This window comes from Hippocampus guttulatus, chromosome 13 (genome assembly GCF_054856545.1).
Source record: "Hippocampus guttulatus isolate MCC_2025c chromosome 13, RoL_Hgut_1.0, whole genome shotgun sequence".
In the NCBI taxonomy this organism is placed as follows: Eukaryota; Metazoa; Chordata; class Actinopteri; order Syngnathiformes; family Syngnathidae; genus Hippocampus; species Hippocampus guttulatus.
This window is the reverse complement of record NC_141273.1, coordinates 19,107,902-19,130,163: the sequence shown is the minus strand read 5'-3', so window position 1 is coordinate 19,130,163 and position 22,262 is coordinate 19,107,902. Positions and strand designations below refer to the sequence as shown.

Genomic DNA, 22,262 nt, shown 5'->3' with positions numbered 1-22,262 from the left:
ACAGGAAGATAACAGCATGCGTTATATGGGCACTGGTCTGATAACACGGCAATTGCAGTGTATTCTGTGCTATAGAAGGTCGTAAGCCATCACATGAACTTAACTTTCTTGTTTGGTAAAGCACATTTCAATAGAAAAGCGTGACAGTGCAAATGAGCATAGTATGGCCTGAACCCTTTTTCTGGAACAATGAGGCACTCTGGTCATCTTTTTGGTCACTTTTATCAACACTGACTTCCCTCGCTTCCTAGGACAGTCATTTAATTTTATCTCGTTAACAGCTCTCATTTTTATGAGCAAAGACAAGGTCTTATTGCAATGGTAATTTAATGGTCTTTAATTGCTCTCAATGAAAGGTTTACTCCATCCCACTCATATCACAGTTATTTTCGGGGGCGGAGCGGCTGGATAGCTCAGTTGGTAAGGGGGACGGGGGTTCGAATCTCGCTTGGGGCAAAGAAAATTGAGCACATAACACTATCCAGTGTGGGTCCTTGGGCAAGACCCTCCACACTAATGCCTACCTCATACAATGATGAGAGACAATAAAACGGATGACATGCTGGTTTTGGTTGACAGAACAGTTGCACAATACTGCAGATCCCGACATACCAACCTGTGCACAGCCTGGATTGATTACAAGAAAGCCTATAACTTGATGCCACATACATGTATCATTGAATGCTTGGAGTTGTATAAGGTGAACAGGACCCTAAGACTTTGTTGCGAACTCGATGAGGATGTGGAACACCACACTTGAAGCCAATGGCAAGCCACTTACCCAAGTGTCCATCAAATGTGGCATATACCAAAGTATATAAGATAAGAAAACCTTTATTAGTCTCGCAATGGAGAAATCCCCAATTCACAGCAGCAAAGTTATGAAAGGAAGAAGTAGAACAACAAAATATAGGAGCTGCTGGAAAGGCAGCCACTCTCGCGGCGGCATTTTGAAGTCAAAATAACAAAAATAACACAACACAACACATAGGACACAGACAGTCGTGCAATCTTCACCACTTTTCTGCATACACTTTGTTGTCTGAAGCAGTTATAGATGAAAGAGGAGAGGATCAAAGTGTCCTTTCACTAGTGGGTCAGAGACGTCATGCTGAAAATGTGCACACGTCTGCTACAAGCTAAGTTTTGAAAGCAAACACGAAGCTGTAGCGTCCATTGACGAAAAGAGATTAGTTCACTTCTCCTGTCCCACATAATCCGCTTCAAACTCCAAGCCGCGACGCCCAGTTCCAAATTCGCATCGGTGCTCCGCGCTAACGCTCCTTTCTTCTCATTGTCGGCTCCTCAAGACTTACATCCATCCAGCCGCAGACCGTTCAACAGCACAGATCTCTCTGCTGAACAAAGCGGGGCTGTGAAAAATGCTGCCCATTACAGGCGCAAGACACAAGCGCCCCGGACTGTCCAGCAACGACAGTCAAATGGCGCCGACATTCCTCCCAGTCAAAAACAGTGCTGGTATACCCATGCTGCCGAGAAGGCGCAACCACCAAGCACAGTCTCCTCCTTGATGAATGTCGTGGCCAAAAAATGCTGAAAAAAGTCCACATCATTTCCACACGACGTAACAACAAACACAAAGTGACAAAACAAACACAAAAACAACAAAAAAAAAGAAAGGCTCATGAGAGCACTTGCTGACGGCTGCCTACTCGGGCATCTTGACTTCAAAGATATGCACTCTCCCCAATGCTGTTCTGCATAGGACTGAACCCCCTAAGCCAAGTAATTGCCAAGACAGGCTATAGATACCGCTTCTGAAATGGAGCTATGATCGAGTCACCTCCTCTACATGGATGACATAAAGCTGTATGCTAAGAGCGAAAGGGGCATTGACTCCCTGATCCACACAACCAGGACCTACAGCAGTGATATCGGGATGTCATTCGGGCTTGGGAAATGTAGTTGGATGGTGATGAAGAGAGGCAAGGTTGTCCACACTGAAGGGGTCTCACTCCCTGAAGGAACAATAGCAGACATTGAGGACAGCTACAAGTACCTCGGTATTCCACAAGCCAATGGTAACCTCAAACTGGCAACAAGGAGAGCGGCTACGGCCAAATACCTCCAGCGGGTGAGGCAAGTCCGAAGAAGCCAGCTCAATGGCAAAAATAAGACCCGGGCAATTAACAGCTATCCCCTGCCAGTGATCAGATACCCTGCAGGAATAATAAGGTGGCCAAAGGAAGAGATTCAGACCACGGATGTTAAGACCTGAAAGCTCCTAACCATGCATGGAGGGTTCCATCCCAAATCCAGCACCCTGAGACTGTACGCAAGCCGAAAGGAAGGAGGCCGGGGACTAGTGAGTGTGAAAGCCACTGTCCAGGATGAAACATCCAGCCTCCATGAATACATCAAGGAGAAGGCTCCAACGGATGACGTACTCAGAGAATGTCTCAGACAATGGGGAACAGAGGATGAGGCGCTGGAAGAGGGACCATCATGGGAGGACAAGCCCCTACACGGGATGTACCACCGGACCAAAACTGAAGTGGCTGATTTCAAGAAGTCTTATCAGTGGCTAGAGATGGCTGGCCTGAAGGACAGCACAGAGGCACTCATCCTGGCTGCTCAGGAGCAGGCCCTGAGCACCAGAGCCATTAAGGCCCAGATATACCACACCAGACAAGACCCAAGGTGTACGTTGTGCAAAGAGGCACCTGAGATGTTAGTTAGTTAGTTAGTTCCGCCCGCTCCTATTTGGAACATTGGGCGACGAGCCTCCTCCATTTGTTCCGGTCACTGGCGACCCTTCTTGCTCCATGCCAGCTGACACCCATCTCACTGAGGTCTTCTTTGGCAGTCTGTCTCCACGTCTTCTTTGGCCTACCTCTCTTCCTCTTTCCACCCTCTGGCATCCAGTCCATGGCCACACTTGCCGGTCTCTCTCTTGGCAGCCGGAGTACGTGGCCGATCATTTTCCTTCTCCTTTCAGAGACAATGTCTGACAGTTCAGCCACTCCTGCCCTCTTCATCACCTCCTCGTTGGTGATGTGGTCTCTCCATGAGATCCTCAGGATGGATCTCAGGCAACGCCGATGAAAGACATCTAACTTGTTGGTAATGTTGGCTGTCTTCATCCATGTCTCACAGGCGTAAATCGCTGTTGGGATAACCACTGACATATAGAGGCGTAGCTTGGTGGTTGTAGTGATGGCTTTCGATGACCAGATGTTGCGGAGGCGTTGGAACACTCCCGCAGCTTTACCAAGTCTACTGTTGACGTCTTTCTCCACACCACCTGTATTCGAGATGTTACTCCCAAGATATGTGAAGCTGTCAATGTACTCTATGTCATGTTGGTGTAGAGTGAGTGGTTGAAGGTGCTGGTGCTGTCCGACGGCCATGGCCTTGGTCTTTTCCTGGCTAATTCGTAAACCGACCTTAACTCCGTGCTCATGCAGATTGTTGGTCAACTCCTGGAGTGCGGGCTGGGTGTGACTTAACAGAGCCAAATCATCTGCAAATTCCAGGTCAGCTAGTCTGCTCCCTCCCCACTTGATACCAACTTTTTCCCCTGTGATGGACTTCCTCATCACAAAGTCAATTATGATGATGAAGAGTAGGGGTGACAGAATGCAACCCTGTCTTACACCAGTGACAATGTCAAAATCATCAGTTGTGCCACTGTTGGTTTTGACACAACAGGTTGAGTTGTGGTACAATGACCTGAAGATGTTGATGTACTTGAGGGGTACACCATACAGCTGGACGATCTGCCACAGTGACTCCCGGTGGATGCTGTCGAAGGCTTTCTTGAAATCGATATAGTTGATCATGAGTGGTGTCTGAAGTTCTTGGCACTGCTCTATGATGTTTCGAAGGGTAAAGATCTGTTCGGCGCAAGACCTTCCCTTCCTGAAACCGGCTTGCTCTTCCCTCAAGATGTTATCCACTTCATCTTTAAGGCGATGTAGCAGGACACTGCAGAATACCTTGCTGGGGATTGACAGCAGTGTAATGCCCCGCCAGTTATTGCAGTCTGCGAGGTTTCCCTTCTTAGGAAGCGTGACAATGACCCCACGTCTCCAGTCGGCAGGAACCTCTTCAGCATGCCAAATCAGGTTGAACAGGTGGGTAAGGCTCTCCACAACAGCGTCTTGGCCGTGTTTCAACATCTCGGCAGCTACCTCATCGAGTCCCGGTGCCTTGTTGTTCTTAAGGCCCTTGATTGCTTTGGCAACCTCAGTCTCGGATATCTCTTTCGATGTAATATTTAGAGCTGGAGCTGGTGTCTCTTGATCGAAATTGAAGAGCACGGGAGGCATTGGTTGGTTGAGAACCTCCCTGAAGTGTTCCAGCCATCTTGCTTCTTGCTCCTCGTCGCTTAGAAGTGTCCTGCCATCCTTGCTCCTGATTGGCACGCTAGAGCTGCTCCTGGAGTTGGTTAGCTCCTGCACGATCTTGTATAGGGTCGTCGTGTTGTTGTTCTCGGCTGCTTCCTGTGCCTCTCTTGCTTTCTCTTCTAGCCACTGTCTTTTATCCTTCCTGCAACTCTTCTTCACTGCCCTGTCCAAGCGCCTGTACTCCTCGTCTTCCATCCTCCAGCTCCGGAGCCTCCTCTTTTGTTCTCTTTTTATCTTGGCCACTTTCCTTTCATCAATCAACTTCCAGGTGTTGTCTGTTATCCATCTCTCTTTGTTGGTACCCCTCTTTCTGCTGATAACTGCTTCTGCAGTTTCAGCAATGGCACAAGAGAACATACTCCACTTCTCCTCAATGTTTGCAAGGTGTTGTGATACCTTGAGCTTCCTACTCAACTCCTCACAGAAGCTTTCTGAGATGTTGTTATCCTTTAGCTTGTCCACTGCGTAAGGTCTCTTGGGCTGCACCTTTTTCACCTTCTTCAGCTTCAGCTTGATTTTACTCACCACAAGGAAGTGGTCTGAACCCACATCTGCACCTCTGTGGGAGCGAACGTCGAGCAATGACGAGCGCCACCTTGTGTTGATGCAGATGTAGTCCAGTTCGTTCTGGGTCCCGCCACCAGGTGAAACCCAGGTTACTTTGTGGATCCGCTTGTGCTCAAAAAAGGTGTTGCCAATGCTGAGGCCGTTGGTACTGGTTAGCATCAACAGTCTCTCCCCGTTGTCGTTCGTGGAGCCTGCAGACCCATGTGGTCCAACTGTGGCATTCAGGCCCCTTCTGTCATTATCCAGTTTTGCGTTGAAGTCTCCAATCAGCATTTTGATGTCATGTCTGGGGATCTCCTCAAGCACGGTCTGGAGCTGGTTGTAGAAGGTGTCCGCTGAGGCAGCTTCGATTGGGGCATAGACTTGTACGATGGTTACTTTGGCATATCTGGTGTAGAGTCTTGCTGTAATAATCCGTTCATTCACCGGCTTCCATCCAATCAATGCTTTTGCTGCACTATTGGAGAGGATGATGCCGACTCCATGGGAATGGTGGTCTTGCTTCCCAGAGTACAGAAAAGTTGCTCCATCAACCACGAGACGCCCTTGCCCCGTCCACCTCATTTCACTAACGCCTAAGATGTCCAGGCGATAGTCCCTCATATTCTTCAACACCTGGTCCATGCGACCAGACTGGAACATTGTGCGCACATTCCAGGTGCCTACTCTGGTGTTGGTTTTGGTTCCAAAGATCGGGGTCATCAGGGGTCGGGCTTCCTGCTGGATTTCACCCGGCCCCGTCATAGATACATCCAAGGATGTGCCGTCTCTTCTTCGCCGTGGTTTACCGGAATGGCTTCCTCTCGTCGTTTCTGTAACAGGTTTTGTTTTACAGGGTGAGGTTGTTAACCTCACGCCCAACCCCCAACCTGGAGGACCAGTTGGATGCAGTTTAACGTCGTACCCAGGACAGACGTCGTACCCAGGACAGCGCCTTTGACTGAGATGATCCAACACATAACTGCAGGGTGTAAGATGTTGGCAGGGAAAGACTACATGGAACGCCATAACCAGGTGGCTGGCACAGTCTACCGAAACATCTGTGCGGAGTATGGACTGGAAACCCCAAGGTCAAAATGGGAAACACCTCCAAAGGTGGTGGAGAATGACAGAGCAAAGATCCTCTGGGACTTCCAAATTCAGACTGGCAATATGGTAATGGCGAACCAACCAGATATTGTGATCATAGATAAAGGGCAGAGGAAAGCCGTTGTAGTGGATCTAGCGGTCCCAAGTGATGGAAAACTCAGAAACAAGGAACACGAGAAACTGGAGAAATACCAAGGGCTCAGAGAGGAGCTCGAGAGAGCCTGGAAGGTAAAGGTGACAGTTGTGCCTGTGGCGGTCGGAGCACTCGGGGCAGTGACCCCCAAACTGGTTTGAGTGATATCCTTAATTTAGAATTTTATGGTTGCAACAGGTTCCAAAAAAGGTGGGACTGCGTCATGTTTAACACTGTGTAACATCACCTTTTCTCTTCACAACTTTCAATAAATGTTTGGAAAGTGACGACACTTATTGTTGAATCTTTGTAGGTGGAGTATTTTTCCTTGTTTCTTGATGTACAACTTCAGCTGCGTTGTCATATTTTAAGCGTCATAATTTGTTACACCTGGAGGTGGGGCTCGTTGGCGAGCGCCTGGTGGCCGGGCCTACACCCATGGGGCCCGGCCGGGCTCAGCCCAAAGAGGCAACGTGGGTCCCCCTTCTCATGGTCTCACCACCCGTGGGAGGGGTCAAAGGGGTCGGGTGCAATGCGAGCTGGGCGGCAGCCAAAGGCGGGGACCCTGGCGGTCCGATCCTCGGCTGCAGAAGCTAGCTCTTGGGACATGGAATGTCACCTCTCTGGCAGGGAAGGAGCCCGAGCTGGTGTGTGAGGTAGAGAAGTTCCGACTGGATATAGTCGGACTTGCCTCCACACACAGCCTGGGTTCTGGTACTAGTTCTCTCGAGAGGGGTTGTACTCTCTTCCACTCTGGAGTTGCTCATGGTGAGAGGCGCAGAGCAGGTGTGGACATACTCATTGCCCCCCGGCTCAGTGCCTGTACATTGGGGTTCACACCGGTAGACGAGAGGGTTGCTTCCCTCCGCCTTCGGGTGGGGGACGGGTCCTGACTGTTGTTTGTGCATATGCACCAAACGGCAGCTCAGCATACCCACGCTTTTTGGAGTCCTTGGAGGGTGTGCTGGAGAGTACTCCTGCTGGGGACTCCCTTGTTCTGCTGGGGGACTTCAATGCTCACGTGGGCAATGACAGTGAGACCTGGAGGGGCGTGATTGGGAGGAACGGTCCCCCCCGATCAGAACTTGAGTGGTGTTTTGTTATTGGACTTCTGTGCTCGTCACGGACTGTCCATAACGAACACCTTGTTCAAACATAAGGGTGTCCATATGTGCACTTGGCACCAGGACACCCTGGGCCGTAGTTCGATGATCAACCTTGTGGTTGTATCATCGGATTTGCGGCCGCATGTTTTGGACACTCGGGTGAAGAGAGGGGCGGAGCTGTCAACTGATCACCACCTGGTGGTGAGTAGGCTCCGATGGTGGGGGAAGATGCCGGTCCGTCCTGGCAGACCCAAACGTATTGTGAGGGTTTGTTGGGAGCGTCTGGCGGAATCCCCTGTCAGAAGGAGTTTCAACTCCCACCTCCGACAGAGCTTTTCCCATGTTCCGGGGGAGGCGGGGGACATTGAGTCCGAGTGGACCATGTTCCGTGCCTCTATTGTTGAGGCGGCCAATCTGAGTTGTGGCCGTAAGGTGGTTGGTGCCTGTCGTGGCGGCAACCCTCGTACTCGCTGGTGGACACCAGCAGTAAGGGATGTCGTCAAGCTGAAGAAGGAGTCCTATCGAGCCTTTATGGCCTGTGGGACCCCAGAGGCAGCTGACGGGCATCGACTGGCCAAGCGGAACGCAGCTTCGGTGGTCGCCGAGGCAAAAACCCGAGCTTGGGAAGAGTTCGGTGAGGCCATGGAAGCCGACTTCCAGACGGCTTCGAGGAAATTCTGGTCCACCATCCGACGTCTCAGGAGGGGGAAGCAGTGCACCACTAACACTGTGTACAGTGGGGATGGGGCACTGCTGACTTCGACTCGGGACGTTGTGAACCGGTGGGCAGAGTACTTCGAAGACCTCCTCAACTCCACCAACACGTCTTCCTTGGAGGAAGCAGAGTCTGAGGACCCTGAGGTGGGCTCCTATCTCTGTGGTTGAAGTCACCGATGTGGTTAAAAAGCTCCTCGGTGGCAGGGCCCCAGGGGTGGATGAGATCCGCCCGGAGTTCCTCAAGGCTCTGGATGTTGTGGGGCTGTCCTGGTTGACACGCCTCTGCAACATCGCGTGGTCAACGGGGAGAGTGCCTCAGGATTGGCAGACCGGGGTGGTAGTCCCTCTTTTTAAAAAGGGGGACCGGAGGGTGTGTTCCAACTACAGAGGGATCACACTCCTCAGCCTCCCTGGTAAGGTCTATTCAGGGGTGCTGGAGAGGAGGGTCCGTCAGGAAGTCGAGCCTCAGATTGAGGAGGAGCAGTGTGGTTTTCGTCCCGGCCGTGGAACAATGGACCAGCTCTACACCCTTAGCAGGGTCCTCGAGGGTATGTGGGAATTCGCCCAACCAGTCTACATGTGTTTTGTGGACTTGGAGAAGGCGTTTGACCGTGTCCCTCGGGGAGTTCTGTGGGGGGTGCTTCGTGGGTATGGGGTACCGAACCCCCTGATACGGGCTATTCGGTCACTATACCACCGATGTCAGAGTTTGGTTCGCATTGCCGGCAGTAAGTCGGAATCGTTTCCAGTGAGGGTAGGACTCCGCCAAGGCTGCCCTTTGTCGCCGATTCTGTTCATAATCTTTATGGACAGAATTTCTAGGCGCAGCCGAAGCGTTGAGGGCGTCCGTTTTGGTGGCCTCAGTATTGCATCCCTGCTTTTTGCAGATGATGTGGTGCTGTTGGCTCCTTCAAACGGGGCTCTCCAACTCTCACTGGAGCGTTTCGTAGCCGAGTGTGAAGCGGTTGGGATGAAAATCAGCACCTCCAAATCTGAAACCATGGTCCTCAGTCGGAAAAGGGTGGAGTGCCCCCTCCGGGTCGGGGGAGAGATCTTGCCCCAAGTGGAGGAGTTTAAGTATCTTGGGGTCTTGTTCACGAGTGAGGGCAGGAGGGAGCGAGAGATCGACAGGCGGATCGGTGCAGCGTCTGCTGTGATGCGGACGTTGTATCGGTCTGTCGTGGTGAAGAAGGAGCTGAGCCAAAGGGCGAAGCTCTCAATTTACTGGTCGATCTACGTTCCAACCCTCATCTATGGTCACGAGCTATGGGTCGTGACCGAAAGAACGAGATCCCGGATACAAGCGGCCAAAATGAGTTTTCTCCGCAGGGTGTCCGGGCTCTCCCTTAGAGATAAGGTGAGAAGCTCGGTCATCCGGGAGGGGCTCAGAGTCGAGCCGCTTCTCCTCCACATCGAGAGGAGCCAGATGAGGTGGCTTGGGCATCTGATTCGGATGCCTCCTGAACGCCTCCCTGGTGAGGTGTTCCGGGCATGTCCCACCGGGAGGAGACCCCGAGGAAGACCCAGGACACGCTGGAGTGACTATGTCACCCAGCTGGCCAGGGAACGCCTCGGGATCCCCCGGGGAGAGCTGGAAGAAGTAGCTAGGGAGAGGGAAGTCTGGGCTTCCCTGCTAAAGCTGTTGCCCCCGCGACCCGGCCCCGGATAAGCGGTAGAAGATGGATGGATGGATAATTTGTTACACATTTTCAAAGGGAGACGGGTCTGGACTGCAGGCAGGCCACCATCGTCTCTTTTACGACAAAGCCACATGCTTGTAATACGTGCAGAATGTGCTTTGGCATTATCTTGCTGAAATAAGCAGGAGCGTCCATGAAAAAGACGCTGCTTGGATGGCACCATATGTTTCTCCAAAGCATATAGGTACCTTTCAGCAGTAACAGTGCCATCACAATGGAATTACCCATGCCATTGGCACTAACACAGCCCCATACCATCACAGATGCTGACTTTGGAACCTTATGTCCATAACAGTCTGGATGGTTCTTTTTTGCTTTGTCCCGTAGGACATGACGTCCACAATTTCCCAAAACAATTTCAAATTTGGGGTTGCCAGACCCCAGAATACTTCCACTTTTCATCAGTTCATTTTAGATGAGCTCGGGCCCAGAGACACAGTCAGAAGATGGATGGATGGGTGGGGTTGTATGGATGAATGGATGGATTTTGATAAATGCAATCTGTGTAACACTGACCTGTTAACCAGGTATTCCCAGTTGAGTGTGGTCCAGTCCCAGGCCATGCTCTGACCCAGTGGGTTGTAGGACACATATCTCACCAGAGTGAACAGATCCTGGTTCCTCACCACCGTTTTATTTTTCGAGGCTTCGAGGAGCCTGTTTGTCAAAAGAAAAGTTTTTAGCAAATGTTTTTGATTGTACACATTACTCATGAGCGATTTTGATTCTTGAATCTACTAAACTGCTTTGAAGTTACAGTGGTACCTCTACTTAACGAACGTCTCTTCATACGAAATGTTCAAGTTACGAAAGGCCTCAACAGGAAAATATTGCCTCTAGGTACGAAAAAAAATTTAAAATTTAAAAGATACGAAAGATAAAAATACAGTATGGTCTGCTACTCGCAGCTCAGTTTCCTGAACGCAACACATTTTTAGCTGTTCTGCCATTGGCTAAGAGGGACCTCTCCCGTATGTGTCTATGTGTGTTGATAGATAAATAGATATGTGGCTATGCAACATTCTCGTCATTTGCCCCTTGGGCCATGAGGCGCTCTCAATGTGAATCACCCTGAAAAAGTGTTCACCAGTCGAGCGATCGCTCACTATGCTGATGTTTGCCTTGAACATTTTCGAAGGATTGTTAAAAGCTGACAAAAGCAAATGTCCTTGGATCAGTTCTTTACAAAATGCCAGCCAAAAAATGAGGAGGACGCAGTTAAACCTTAAATGATCATCATTTTTATTCTTTACTTCTTTTTTTTTTTACACTATGCATAACTCTCATTTATTGTTCAGTAATCTAATTGTAACATGTATTTGTTACATATTTTGATGCATTTTTATGCTTTCCAAAACATTTATGTCGGAATTTTGGGGGGGCGGGGGGCTTGGATTAGGGCAGGCATGACCAGCTCTGGGCCTGGAAGGCCGCTGTGCTGCCTGTTTTCCAGCTCTCTCGCCTGCAACACACCTGATTCAGGTGATCAGCTCATCAGCCAGCTCTGAAGCAGCATTAGAACGATCATGAGTATTTGAATCAGGTGTGTTGCTCCTGGAGACCTGGAAAACACGCAGCACGGTGGCCCTTGAGGACCGATTTTGGACACCCCTGGATTAGGGCATTTACATGGAAAACAAGTCTCCACTTACAAAATGTTCTCGTTAAGAAATTTCTTCCAGAACCAATTAATTTCGTAAGTAGAGGTACCACTGTAGTTGAACAATTGTCAGGAATTTAGCATTTATTGAATGTACAGTAACTGTAGTCATGAAATAAATAATGCAACACAGAATAGTGGTGGAAACAAGCGGTATTTGCTGAAAAACACACACACACACAGCGACCCAGAAAGGACACATTTCTTTCCAATTTAAAAGTAACCATTTTCTTCAATGACCAGTCACGACATTATTAACTTGTGTCCGCGACCAATCTTAGTTTACTCGAGGGACAGTATGCTCCCAAATTCTGATCGTGTGATACAGTACTTCCTTCCATCTTTGGGCTTGACATGTAGAAAACAAAAATAAAGATCCTGCACATGTTTTTTATTCAACACAAGTATCTACAGTACATCAAACAAACTGCCAATACACCAATCAAGAAGTACATTGATTTCAGAATTTACACATTTACTGTCAATTAAATATACTGCAAACGAACCACACACAAGAAAATGTTTCTCAATTTGATCGATGAGTCAAACATTCCGATGATGATATTCCACTTACCTCCAAAGAAGTTTTATATCCTGTACAGATGCGAGCCCATAGAGTATCTTGTCCTTCTCCTGAGCCAAGAAGGTGCTTTTGTACCTCTCAAACATAATGTTCCACTTTGCTTCAGTGCCAGAGTTCTTCATGCCATAACGATATACTAGCAACCTCAGGTTCACTGCTACATTGCTGGAAAATAAAATTCGCGTTTTATTGACTCGCAATGGCAGAGGGTTCCTGCAGACAGACGGTGTTGTCTTAACCTCCTGACTACCAGGAAAAAAATTGTTGTCCAATCACATTTATTTTGACATTCCCCAATCTATGTGAAGTAATTGGACTACTCCAAAAGAAGTTTTTGAAATCCCACTACATTTTTTAAACAGGCTCAAATACACTTAAAACAACTCAAACAACACTTTAATGTGTTCATAAGAGTCTTATAATTAAAATGCCAACAGCATTTCAAGACAAAATGTGTTTGTAAAAAGTATTACTTTTCCTCTTCCCATAAAAAGTGCTTGCACTGAGGGAAGCCATTTTCTTACTTTTTCTAACCCCTACAAATTTGGTATCATTAGAAGCACTGAATGTCCTCTTTAGTGTATCAAAAGGAATTAATGCAATTGGAGGCACTGGGTGGGAGATATTTAGGTTCACAAATGTCCTCTACAGAGGACAAATTTGAACTACTGGTAGTCAGGAGGATATTGTGACAAACTTAATTGACGCAGGTTGATACAAAGTGCTGTACTCAAAGTAAAACTCAGATGTATAAAACCTTATAAATTAGTCACATAAAAACAGTTACAAACCTAATGCTTCCATTAATCCATTGGTCAAATATTTCTGACGCTTGATTCAATGTCTCCTGATCTCCCATTTGACAAGCAATGCTGAGCACTGTCTCCCGCAGTAACCTGACAGAAATAACCAATGATTACTTGACAGCATCATAAAGAGTCACACTTTTCAAATCCAGGGATGGACCGGAGCAAAAAAAAAAAAAAAAAAAAAGGCCTGACATTTTTTGGCGTAGAAAAACTCAAATCTTAAAATAAAAGAGTCAAACAGAACATCCTATTTTTCTAATCTCAAGACAGTTAATAAAAACAACCCCAGACTTCTTTTTTCCACCTTTAATCTTTTAACCAGCTCCCATTCTAAAGAGTGCCAATAGACACACCGACAGACATTCTCTGTGAGGACTTCGCAGACCACTTCAGAAGTAAAATTGATGACATAAGATTTCACTAGTTTCAGTAAACCTAGACAATTAATTTTAGCAGAGGAGACTGTTCAGGAATTAATCCTCTCTGTTAGTTAGATTTGAAAGAAACAAAATAGAACGCTATTGAAGGTATTTCCTGTTTACTTTGATTACAATCACCTGTAGTTCCACCTCACCCCCACCACTTTTAGGACCCCTCCAGAGGACATGTTTAACATCAAAAGAGGAACGGTTATCTCAAGTATCTGTGTACCGTATTTTCACGACCATTTGGCGCACCGTATTGTTGGGCGCAGTCTCAGTAACGGGTGCTATTTCTGTGTTTGACACATACACAAAACGCACTGTAATATTGGGCGCAGCCAGGCATGGTAAAACATTCGCCAGGTTAAACATACGGCATGCATGCATGCACGCTAAAAACACGTTTTTAAAAAGGCAACGGAAGCAAAACTGAGTTCGTTTGTACTTTATTTAGCCATTTTACCATGTACTCACGTTTTTCTCTTCACCTCTTACACGCTCACCCTTCACTCATTGGCGACTGGTACCTGCTAGGGGCGTGCCTTTCGCATCCTCTTACACGCCCACCCTTCACTCATTGGCGACTGGTACCTGCTAGGGACGTGCCTTTAGCGTCCTCTTACACTTCACTCATTGGCGGACTTCCGCATGCCTGTCATCACTCACTCTGCCTTTTCTCTATATAAACAGCGTGTCGGCCAGAAGCGCTCTCAGTCATGCTTTGGAACTCGGCTCATACAATAGACGCTCCGCATTATAAGGCATCCTGTCCATTTTGGAGAAAATTTAAGACTTTTAATGGCGCCTTATAGTCATGAAAATACGGTAATATGCTGTTGAGGAGTTTGGCCTTGCTGTGGGTGCTGCTGGTGCCAGTCTACTGAACATCTGTTAAACACTGAAAACAAAGAATGTAGTGTTAAGTTTACATCTTCTTCCCCCTTGAGTGATTAACAGCCCCCAAGTATCCTGTTTCGTGTCCCTGAAGGCCTCAAGTTTCCCTGAGGAGGAACTCTTATCTCGAGATTTACTCACAGCAGGATAGGTCTGGACTTTGTCATCATGCCAAGATCGAATTGCATCAACCTTTCTTTGTTTCCGGGATTTGCATGGAGGCGTAACTCCCCGCCTCTCATTATCATAGTGTCTCTATATAATCTCATGACTGTGTTTTTTCTACGCTTCCTGACTGAAATCTGAAACCCTCAGAAGCCCGAATCGATTCGTAAACTGCAGAAAAATAAATTAAACCCTTCAAAGGTACTGTACATCGACTCCAGTGTGTATTTGGATCACCAACATCCTCATCGTCTGACATTAACGAACACGTGGGGGAAGAGAGAGACCGCTCTCCCTCCCAACAAAACACTGGAGAGTTTTACCCTGGTTGATGTTAGGACACTTGGTTGAGTTTTCTCCCAGGTAAATCCAACAACCTGCCTTTTAGATCCAATTTCCACATCACTTTTAAATACATTTTATGGATTCTTTGAGCAACAGGTTTTTAAATATAGTCAATGGCTCTCTTCAGACGGGTGTATTCCCTGCCGCCTTTCAAACGGTTTGAAGAAGAGCAGTTTGGACCCCAGTGTTTTTAATAATTAGAGACCTGTATCCAACTTACAGTTTTTAAGTAAGATTTTGGAGAAACTAGTTTCTCTCCAATTGAAGTTTTTGTTTTTTTACATACAAACAATCCCTCCATCCATTTTTCGATCCTCTTATCCTCACACGGGTCGCGGGGGGTGCTGAAGCCTATCCCAGCTGTCTTTGGGCAGTAGGCGGGGGACACCCTGAACCAGTTGCCAGCCAATTGCAGGACACACATAGACGAACAACCATCCGTGCTCACACTCACACCTAGGGACAATTTAGAGCAGGGGTGCCCAACCTTTTTTGTCCCAAGGGCTACTTTTCAAGGAGCGAACCTCCGGAGATCTACCAGGCCAGTGTCAACGTCTGACCCACCTCGCCCACACACATTAATACTAAAAGTCCCAAAGGGCAAGCCATTTGGCTTTCCTACGTAGAATGCCCAAAGGGCAGCCAACTGGCTGACAGTTCAAATCAAGCTGCATTGCAAATCAAGCAAACAGGCTTTGAATAAGAATAAACAAAAAAATAATCTTGCTGCCACTCAAGGTGAAAATGGTTGTTCTTGACTCGTTTCTTCTCAGCCATGTTGACGTTTCATGGTGACAATCGCTGTGATCGTGACCTGCTCGCTACTGTTGAACAACTTCCAGCAGCGTTTCCAACTCATCGGTAAGGAAATTAGCTACTGGCTGTTGCTGAATGATATCCTCAGGGCAATGGCTAATTTGATTTAATTGGGGGGATGTTTTTTTCTTATCTTTTTTTCTTTTGTAATTTTTATTTGTTGATGTTTGGTTAGTTTTTTTTTTAGCAAAAGAAGAGTTTTACATTAACATCCAGCCCAGATTGTAAACCTGGCGGGATCAGAGCGGCTTCATTTGGGGGAGGGGCCACAACAGCACCGGGCGCTGCTCATTGAGAACACCGTGATTTCGCCAAACAGACTCCAAAAGTCTCCAATAACCACTGACTTCCTATCATGACATTTAAAAAAAAAACAACTTCTTTTTCCTCCACACCTCGCGGTCGACTCGGGATCAGTCCGCGGTCGACTGGTTGGGCACCCCTGATTTAGAGTGTTCAATCAGCCTGACATGCATGTTTTTAGAATGTGGGAGGAAACCGGTACCTCTATACTGTGAGGTCGACGCTCTAACCCCCGGACCACCGGGCCGCCCACATACAAATAATATTTTAGAGAAATATCAGTCTGGTTTTAGGATGAACCATGGCACAGAGACAGCTCTTTTAAGAATGTTAAATAATACCATTTGCAATGCAAATGTGAAAAAACTCACAGTATTGCTGCGACTGGATCAAAGTTCTGCTTTTGAAACAGTAGATCACAACATTTTAAAACCTGGTGGGCATCTCTGGTACTGATTTTTACTGATTTCATTCTTCAGGGTCATCAGGGTTTGTATGCATCTTTTGTATGTTTGTTTGTGTGCGTGCGTGTGTGTGTGTGAGAGCATTGACTTGCTTGTGATGTATATCTGTGTATGTTGGTGCGGGGGGGGGGGGGGGGGTCTTTTTTATGTTGTCATTTTGAATTTTTTTAACCGCACAGCACTTTTGAGTTTTTGACTCAAGATATGCAATTGGTGCTAGTGCTATTTGATTCAAACAAGCGTTTCTGTCAAGTAAGCGTTGCTTAAGGGCAGTTTGACGTTCCTGCTCACTCTGTTTGAATAGCCTGCAATATTTGTAGTAGCAACTCGTCTCATCTGTGACTTTTGCACATTTTTCAGCACGTCAGATGACATTTTTCAGTTTTTCATGAAACTTCCACACCACTACATATTTTTTTCATTTTTCGCATGTCAGAACAACACGCTTCTCGCTCTCTGCATAAGGGTGAGCAGCCGCCGTGACAGTGGAAGTGGTGGGGCTGCTGTCATCCTTTTTCTGGAATGGTTTAGTCTTATTCCTTGAGTGTTCTACATACTTGGCCAATAAAGATGATTGTGATTACAATATGAAAAAGGGAGCAATGGCCTGCATCTCTACATTTCTGAGGAGGTTGGGCCGTCTTTGTCCTATATCCTGATTGGTTCAATTCACTGCCTAAAAAACGATGCACGAATGGGTTGCCCCCACTCAATTGCGGTTCAGCCACAAAAGGAAGAAAAATTGGCCCGAGGGGACTGCCCACCAGGCATCAGGCCGGTGTACCCGATGGCCAGTCATAATCTTACTACTGAATATGATGAAATAATTGTAATATGATTGCTGATCTTGCCAAACCTCTTTGTCTGGGCTCCGACATCATTCCAGCCAAGTGTCGATGAAATTGCTTTTACATGATCACGGAACAGTTTCTGTGGGGGAGGGGAGGGGGGGGGGGTAAAGACAGATGAGTTATTAATCTATTTTTGTTTGTTTGTCCACAGTCCCGAAATGGGTCGTTCTTCCTTCAAGGGGGGCATACCTGCCTCGTGCCAATGCAACATTTGATTTGTTGATGCTATAAATAAGCTGTCCATATGTCAATAAAAGATGTATGGATCCTTTTTCCATATGATTTGACCAATCATGGTAAAGCCCCAAAAACATTTCTAATTCAGCAGTTTTGTTTTGTTTTGTTAAGTGTAGATGTCTTCCATGCTGACCCTTAAACCTATTTTCAAAAATGTGATTGGTGATTTGAAGTTTTAGCCCATAATAGTAAAGGTTCAATAGCTGCGCTTCCACCTCCTTGTCCACCTCCTCTGCCTTCTCCACTTTCGGTTCCTATGCAAGTGCCAGTGCACCATTAGACCTCTGGCTGTTAGCGGATTAGATTTCAGAGGCTAGAAAAAAAAACATTCCCGAGTTGCAGTCGTGTTTGTTCGACTGGCGGCTTAGTGCCTTTTTTTCATACTATGTAGTAAATAAATCGTAAACTCTGGTTTACGATTAGATGCTAATTTGCTGTGGATATTATAAGGGCCCGAGGTCCAAATTGTTTTTGTTTAATGTATCTATTTATTTATTTTGCACACTGATTTGCATTTTTCAGGACCCAAACATGCACAAAACCTACCAAACTTTACACACACATTAGGCATGGGGAAAATGTTTATATTTTTAAGTTGTCAAGCACATTTACAAAAAAATGGCTGTGGAGCATCACCTAGAGTGAATAATGTAATTTTTAAAGAGCTAAATGTACTTTTTTTGTCTTGATAAGTTAAAAAAAAAACTTGATCTTCGCTCCAATATACAGTATGTTGTGCTGGGTAAGATTTTATGACTCAACTTTTGACTTGCAATGTAATGACTTTTTTAAAAATTCTGTAGGAATGCTTTATGTGCTCATTTTTTTACTTTTTACAATACTGATGTCCAAGTTTACCAAAGCAAAAGTTGAAAGCGGAACGCTTCGAATGAATGCACATACATCTTTTTACACAAAACCGATGTTCCTCTTCAGATCAGAATTGGTTACACCCCAACTCGATCCCAAAACTCGAATGAGCATCGTCAGAATACGTGTTGCAAATAAGGAATCTTCATTTGAGACACGTAACGTTCAAGACATTGTGGCATTCAAAGTTTGAAAATGATTACTTGAGACCTTATTTTTTCCCCTTAGAAAAGATTACCATTTGAATGATAGCAACTGTCAAGACTTCAAATGCTCATAGCAGTTTAAGGAAATTCGGCAGGGCATGTTTTTACTGCTATAGATTTTGATGGGCATATACTCCTGAGGAAATGCAAATGAGCTTTTCTGTTGACCCACCTGAAATTTTGGATAGACCACAGCATTGCCTGACAGCATGTCCCGAACATAGGCGATAGAGGCGGCCACCCGGTTCCACACAATGTACTCGGTCTCATTTTTTAGGTACATGGTAAGGTTGAAGGCATGGCCGTAATCTATTATGTCTGCCCTGAACAATGGGTTCAAATTCACATTTTACTCCACACATTTTGTGAACACGTTTGGACTGTGTCATTTCGTCCCATACCTTACCTTGATAGAGCAAACACATCGTCAATGTAGCTTGTGCGATCAGCTGCATTAAACTCCTGTTGAAGAAGGAAAACATGTCATGAGCTTTCTTTTTGTTGAGATTAACCATTTCCAAGTTGCCTTTTATTTTTAAGAATCTGGAAAAGTCTTTCTCGGATGAACATAACAACAGGGAGTTTTTTCAGTCAGGTTTTGAGATTATCGAGAGTAGCATTATCGATTAAAAAAAATATATCAATATATTTTTAAATATAATTTTTTTTCCCTCTCCCTACCCAGTGTTTTCCTTTCTGAACTCTGACTGTAAATTTCCCCATTGTGGGACAAATAAAGGATATCTTAATCTTAATTACGATGGTAGACGATAACGTATATCTCGATATAGTTCAAATTTGCGCTGTGATCCTTGCCCTGTTGTGCTCCTGACTGGGAGCCCTCTGCAGTCTACACTGCCCTGCGTGCCCCTGCCCCTCTTGTTTCATGCACAGAGGGGTAAGGGGCCGGAAGAGACACTTGGGCACTCGTCAAAAAGCATGAATGATGGCACCGGAGAGGACAGAGGAAGAATTGACACTGCTTACTTACTCGAGAGAAAAGTTGCTAAGCAGTAGGGAGTCCACGCTCTGACTTTTTCGACAAGCACACGCAAACCCACAAGGTTTTTCGGAGTTAATAGTGAGCTGCACTGTACGGAACATGGAAACGCCGCCGGAAGAGGGGGAAGCTAGCCGGCGCACTAATCAACCTATGTTAGCATAGCTTTAGAACCCCGCTCCCATTGATCCATCTTGCTCATCTACGTTCTCTGCCAAACAAGATGGATGAACTTCTTCTCACAAGGACCAATAAAACCTTTGTCCATTCTGCCACGCTCTGCTTCACCGAAACCTGGCTCAGCGACCGCAACCCAAACGGCGCACTGCACATACTTCAGCCTCCTCCGAGCTGATCATGACAAGGACCTATCAGAGAAATCAAAATGTGGTTGAGAATGCTTCGATATCAATGAACAATGGAGGACTGATATCATGAAGGTCAGCGCACATTGTAGACCGGACTTGGAGTTGCTGTTTCCAAACTGTGAGGCTTACAGAAGGGCTTACAGTGTAAGCCCTTCGACTCACCATGCAAGTTCTCCTCCTTCATACTCGCAGGTGTTTACATCCCACCGCAACCTAACGCGAACGCGCTACAAATGCTGGCTGACCAAGTAAACAAACTCAAGCTGAAGCATCCAGAGTCACGCTTGATCATTTTGGGTGATTTTAAAAGAGCACAACTTAACCGTGAACTTCCCAGATATAAGCAGCACATTGATTGGTTGACCAGAGAAGGCAACATTCTAGACCAGGGGTGTCCAACTTTTTTTGACCCAAGATCTACTTTTCGATCAACCAACCTCGCACACGCGCGCATGCCATGATGAGCAACAGCCATAATGGCCCCTAAGATGAACGAAACAGAAACATAGACACAAGTGTTTGCGGGTTTGTGAAAAGGGGAAAAAACTGCCTACCTTTAACCTGACGCGGAGGCATGGGACGCACTTCTGCAGTGTGTTAACCATCGTAGCTCACGTGTATCGTTTAAATTGCTTCTCTCGGCCCTCTAGATTCCCATTGCTTGTCAATGCCCTCAGTGAATTGTACATGAAACAAACAATGATAATAATAATAATATCAATAAAAGATATAGCGCAACAGCTGTGATTGTAAGCTGCAATTTTAGACAACTTCCGGTGATGCAGGTCACATGCCACCATAGGATAAAGGTGACCTGCTTTTTAATTTTATTTTATTAAATACTTTTTGTGAAAGTGAGACTGATAGGATGCTCAGGGTGCAGTGTACACTAACACAAAAAGCTATCATATGAATAACACTCACACAGACACAAAAATGTTTTGGGTTGGGGTTTTTTCCTCCCCTCTGCACCCATCGCGATCGGCTTGGGACCAGTCTGTGAGCTACCGGTCAATCGCGATCAACGGAATGGGCCCCTGTTCCAGACCATTGCGACATAACACTTAAAGATGCACACCGATCTGTTGCCCGCGCAGCACGGGGCTTTTCAGATCACAGTTTAATACACCTCATCCCTACATACAGGCACAAACTCTAGTGTTTAAAACCGGTTGATAGACTGAATAGATGTACCGATGAAGCAAACCTGGCATTACAAGAATGCTTGGACTGCACCGAATGTGGTGTCCTTGAAACTTCAATGGGCACCCTGGATGGATACACAGACACTGTAACATCACGTCAGTTTCTGTTTTTGAGGACGTGTGTACGAACAAAGTCCTTCCGCTCCTTCAACAATAACAAGCAATGGTTCATTGCCAAACTCAGGCAACTGTACAATCATGCCCGAAACCAATTGACAAAGAAAATTAACATCGCAAAGAGAAGCGACAAAGAGAGGCTGAAAAACAGTTTTCTGCTAACGACTGCATCTGTGTGGAATGTCCTGAAAGCAGTACAAACTACAGGTTACCATCCCCCGAAGCCAGGGGTGTCCAAAGTCGGTCCTCAAGGGCCACTGTCCTGCCTGTTTTCCAGCTCTCCCAGGAGCAACGCACCTGATTCAAATAATCTGGATTGTTCTAATGCTGCTTCAGAGCTGTCTGATGATCTGATCATTTGAATCAGGTGTGTTGCAGAAGGGAGAGATGGAAAACAGGCAGGACGGTGGCCCTGCAGGCCTGGAGCTGGACATGCCTGCCCTAAGCAGTGAACAATAACATATTTTACACAACATGTTTTTCTGCAGATTTGAAAAGGACACCTACACCTGCCCACCTCCACCAGAAACTACCTTATCTGCACCCAGACCTCATTCCCTGCCCTGGAGATCCACAAACAGGACATGAGACGGCTCTTCAAGCATCAGTAGATCAAGAAATCTGTAAGGCCCGACAAGGTGTCCCCTTCCTGCCTGAAAGTCTGAGCTAACAAGCTGGCTGCGGTCTTCACACAATATCTTCAACAGAACCCTGGAGCTGTTTGAGTTCCTATCCTGCTTCAGTCCACCATCATCCCAGTCTCCATGAAACCAGAAACATCGCAACTGAACGACTATAGGCCTGTCGCTCTGACATCTGTGGTCATGAAGTCCTTCAAAAGCCTTGTAGTGAACCACCTAAAGAACTTCACCAGACCCCTCCTGGACCCTCTGCAAGTTGCCGACATGGCAAACAGTTATCTGAAGGACGCAGTCAACATCGGGCTGCACTACATCCTCGAGCACCTCGAAGCACAGGGACCGACGCAAGGATCCTGTTTGTGGACATCAGCTTTGCGTTTAACACCATCATCCCGGAACTCCTCACCCCAAAAGTTCTCCAGCTCGGTGTGTCCCCAATGATTTGCCAGTGGATCCTCAGCTTACTGATGGGATGGCCACAACAGGTGAGGCTGGGAAGGACGTTTTCAACATGCACGATCAGCACTGGGGCCCCCCCAAGGATGCGCCCTCTCTCAGCTGCTTTTCTCCCTTTACACAAAATGACTGCACCTCAATCCATCTAGTCATCAAACTCATAAAGTT

General features: G+C 46.6%; 1 protein-coding gene across 1 annotated transcript in view; it reads right to left on the bottom strand.

Moving 5' to 3' along the window:
• The window catches only part of enpep (glutamyl aminopeptidase), a 44,510-nt gene that overhangs the window by 5,643 nt on the left and 16,605 nt on the right, over nt 1-22,262 (bottom strand). The window contains exons 13-18 of the mRNA XM_086127509.1: nt 18,714-18,769; nt 18,480-18,630; nt 17,000-17,073; nt 12,717-12,821; nt 11,917-12,090; nt 10,199-10,339 (exon numbers count right to left, since the gene is read on the bottom strand). Coding sequence (XP_085983635.1) covers nt 10,199-10,339; nt 11,917-12,090; nt 12,717-12,821; nt 17,000-17,073; nt 18,480-18,630; nt 18,714-18,769 — 701 coding nt within the window. The remainder of the gene's footprint in view (nt 1-10,198; nt 10,340-11,916; nt 12,091-12,716; nt 12,822-16,999; nt 17,074-18,479; nt 18,631-18,713; nt 18,770-22,262) is intronic.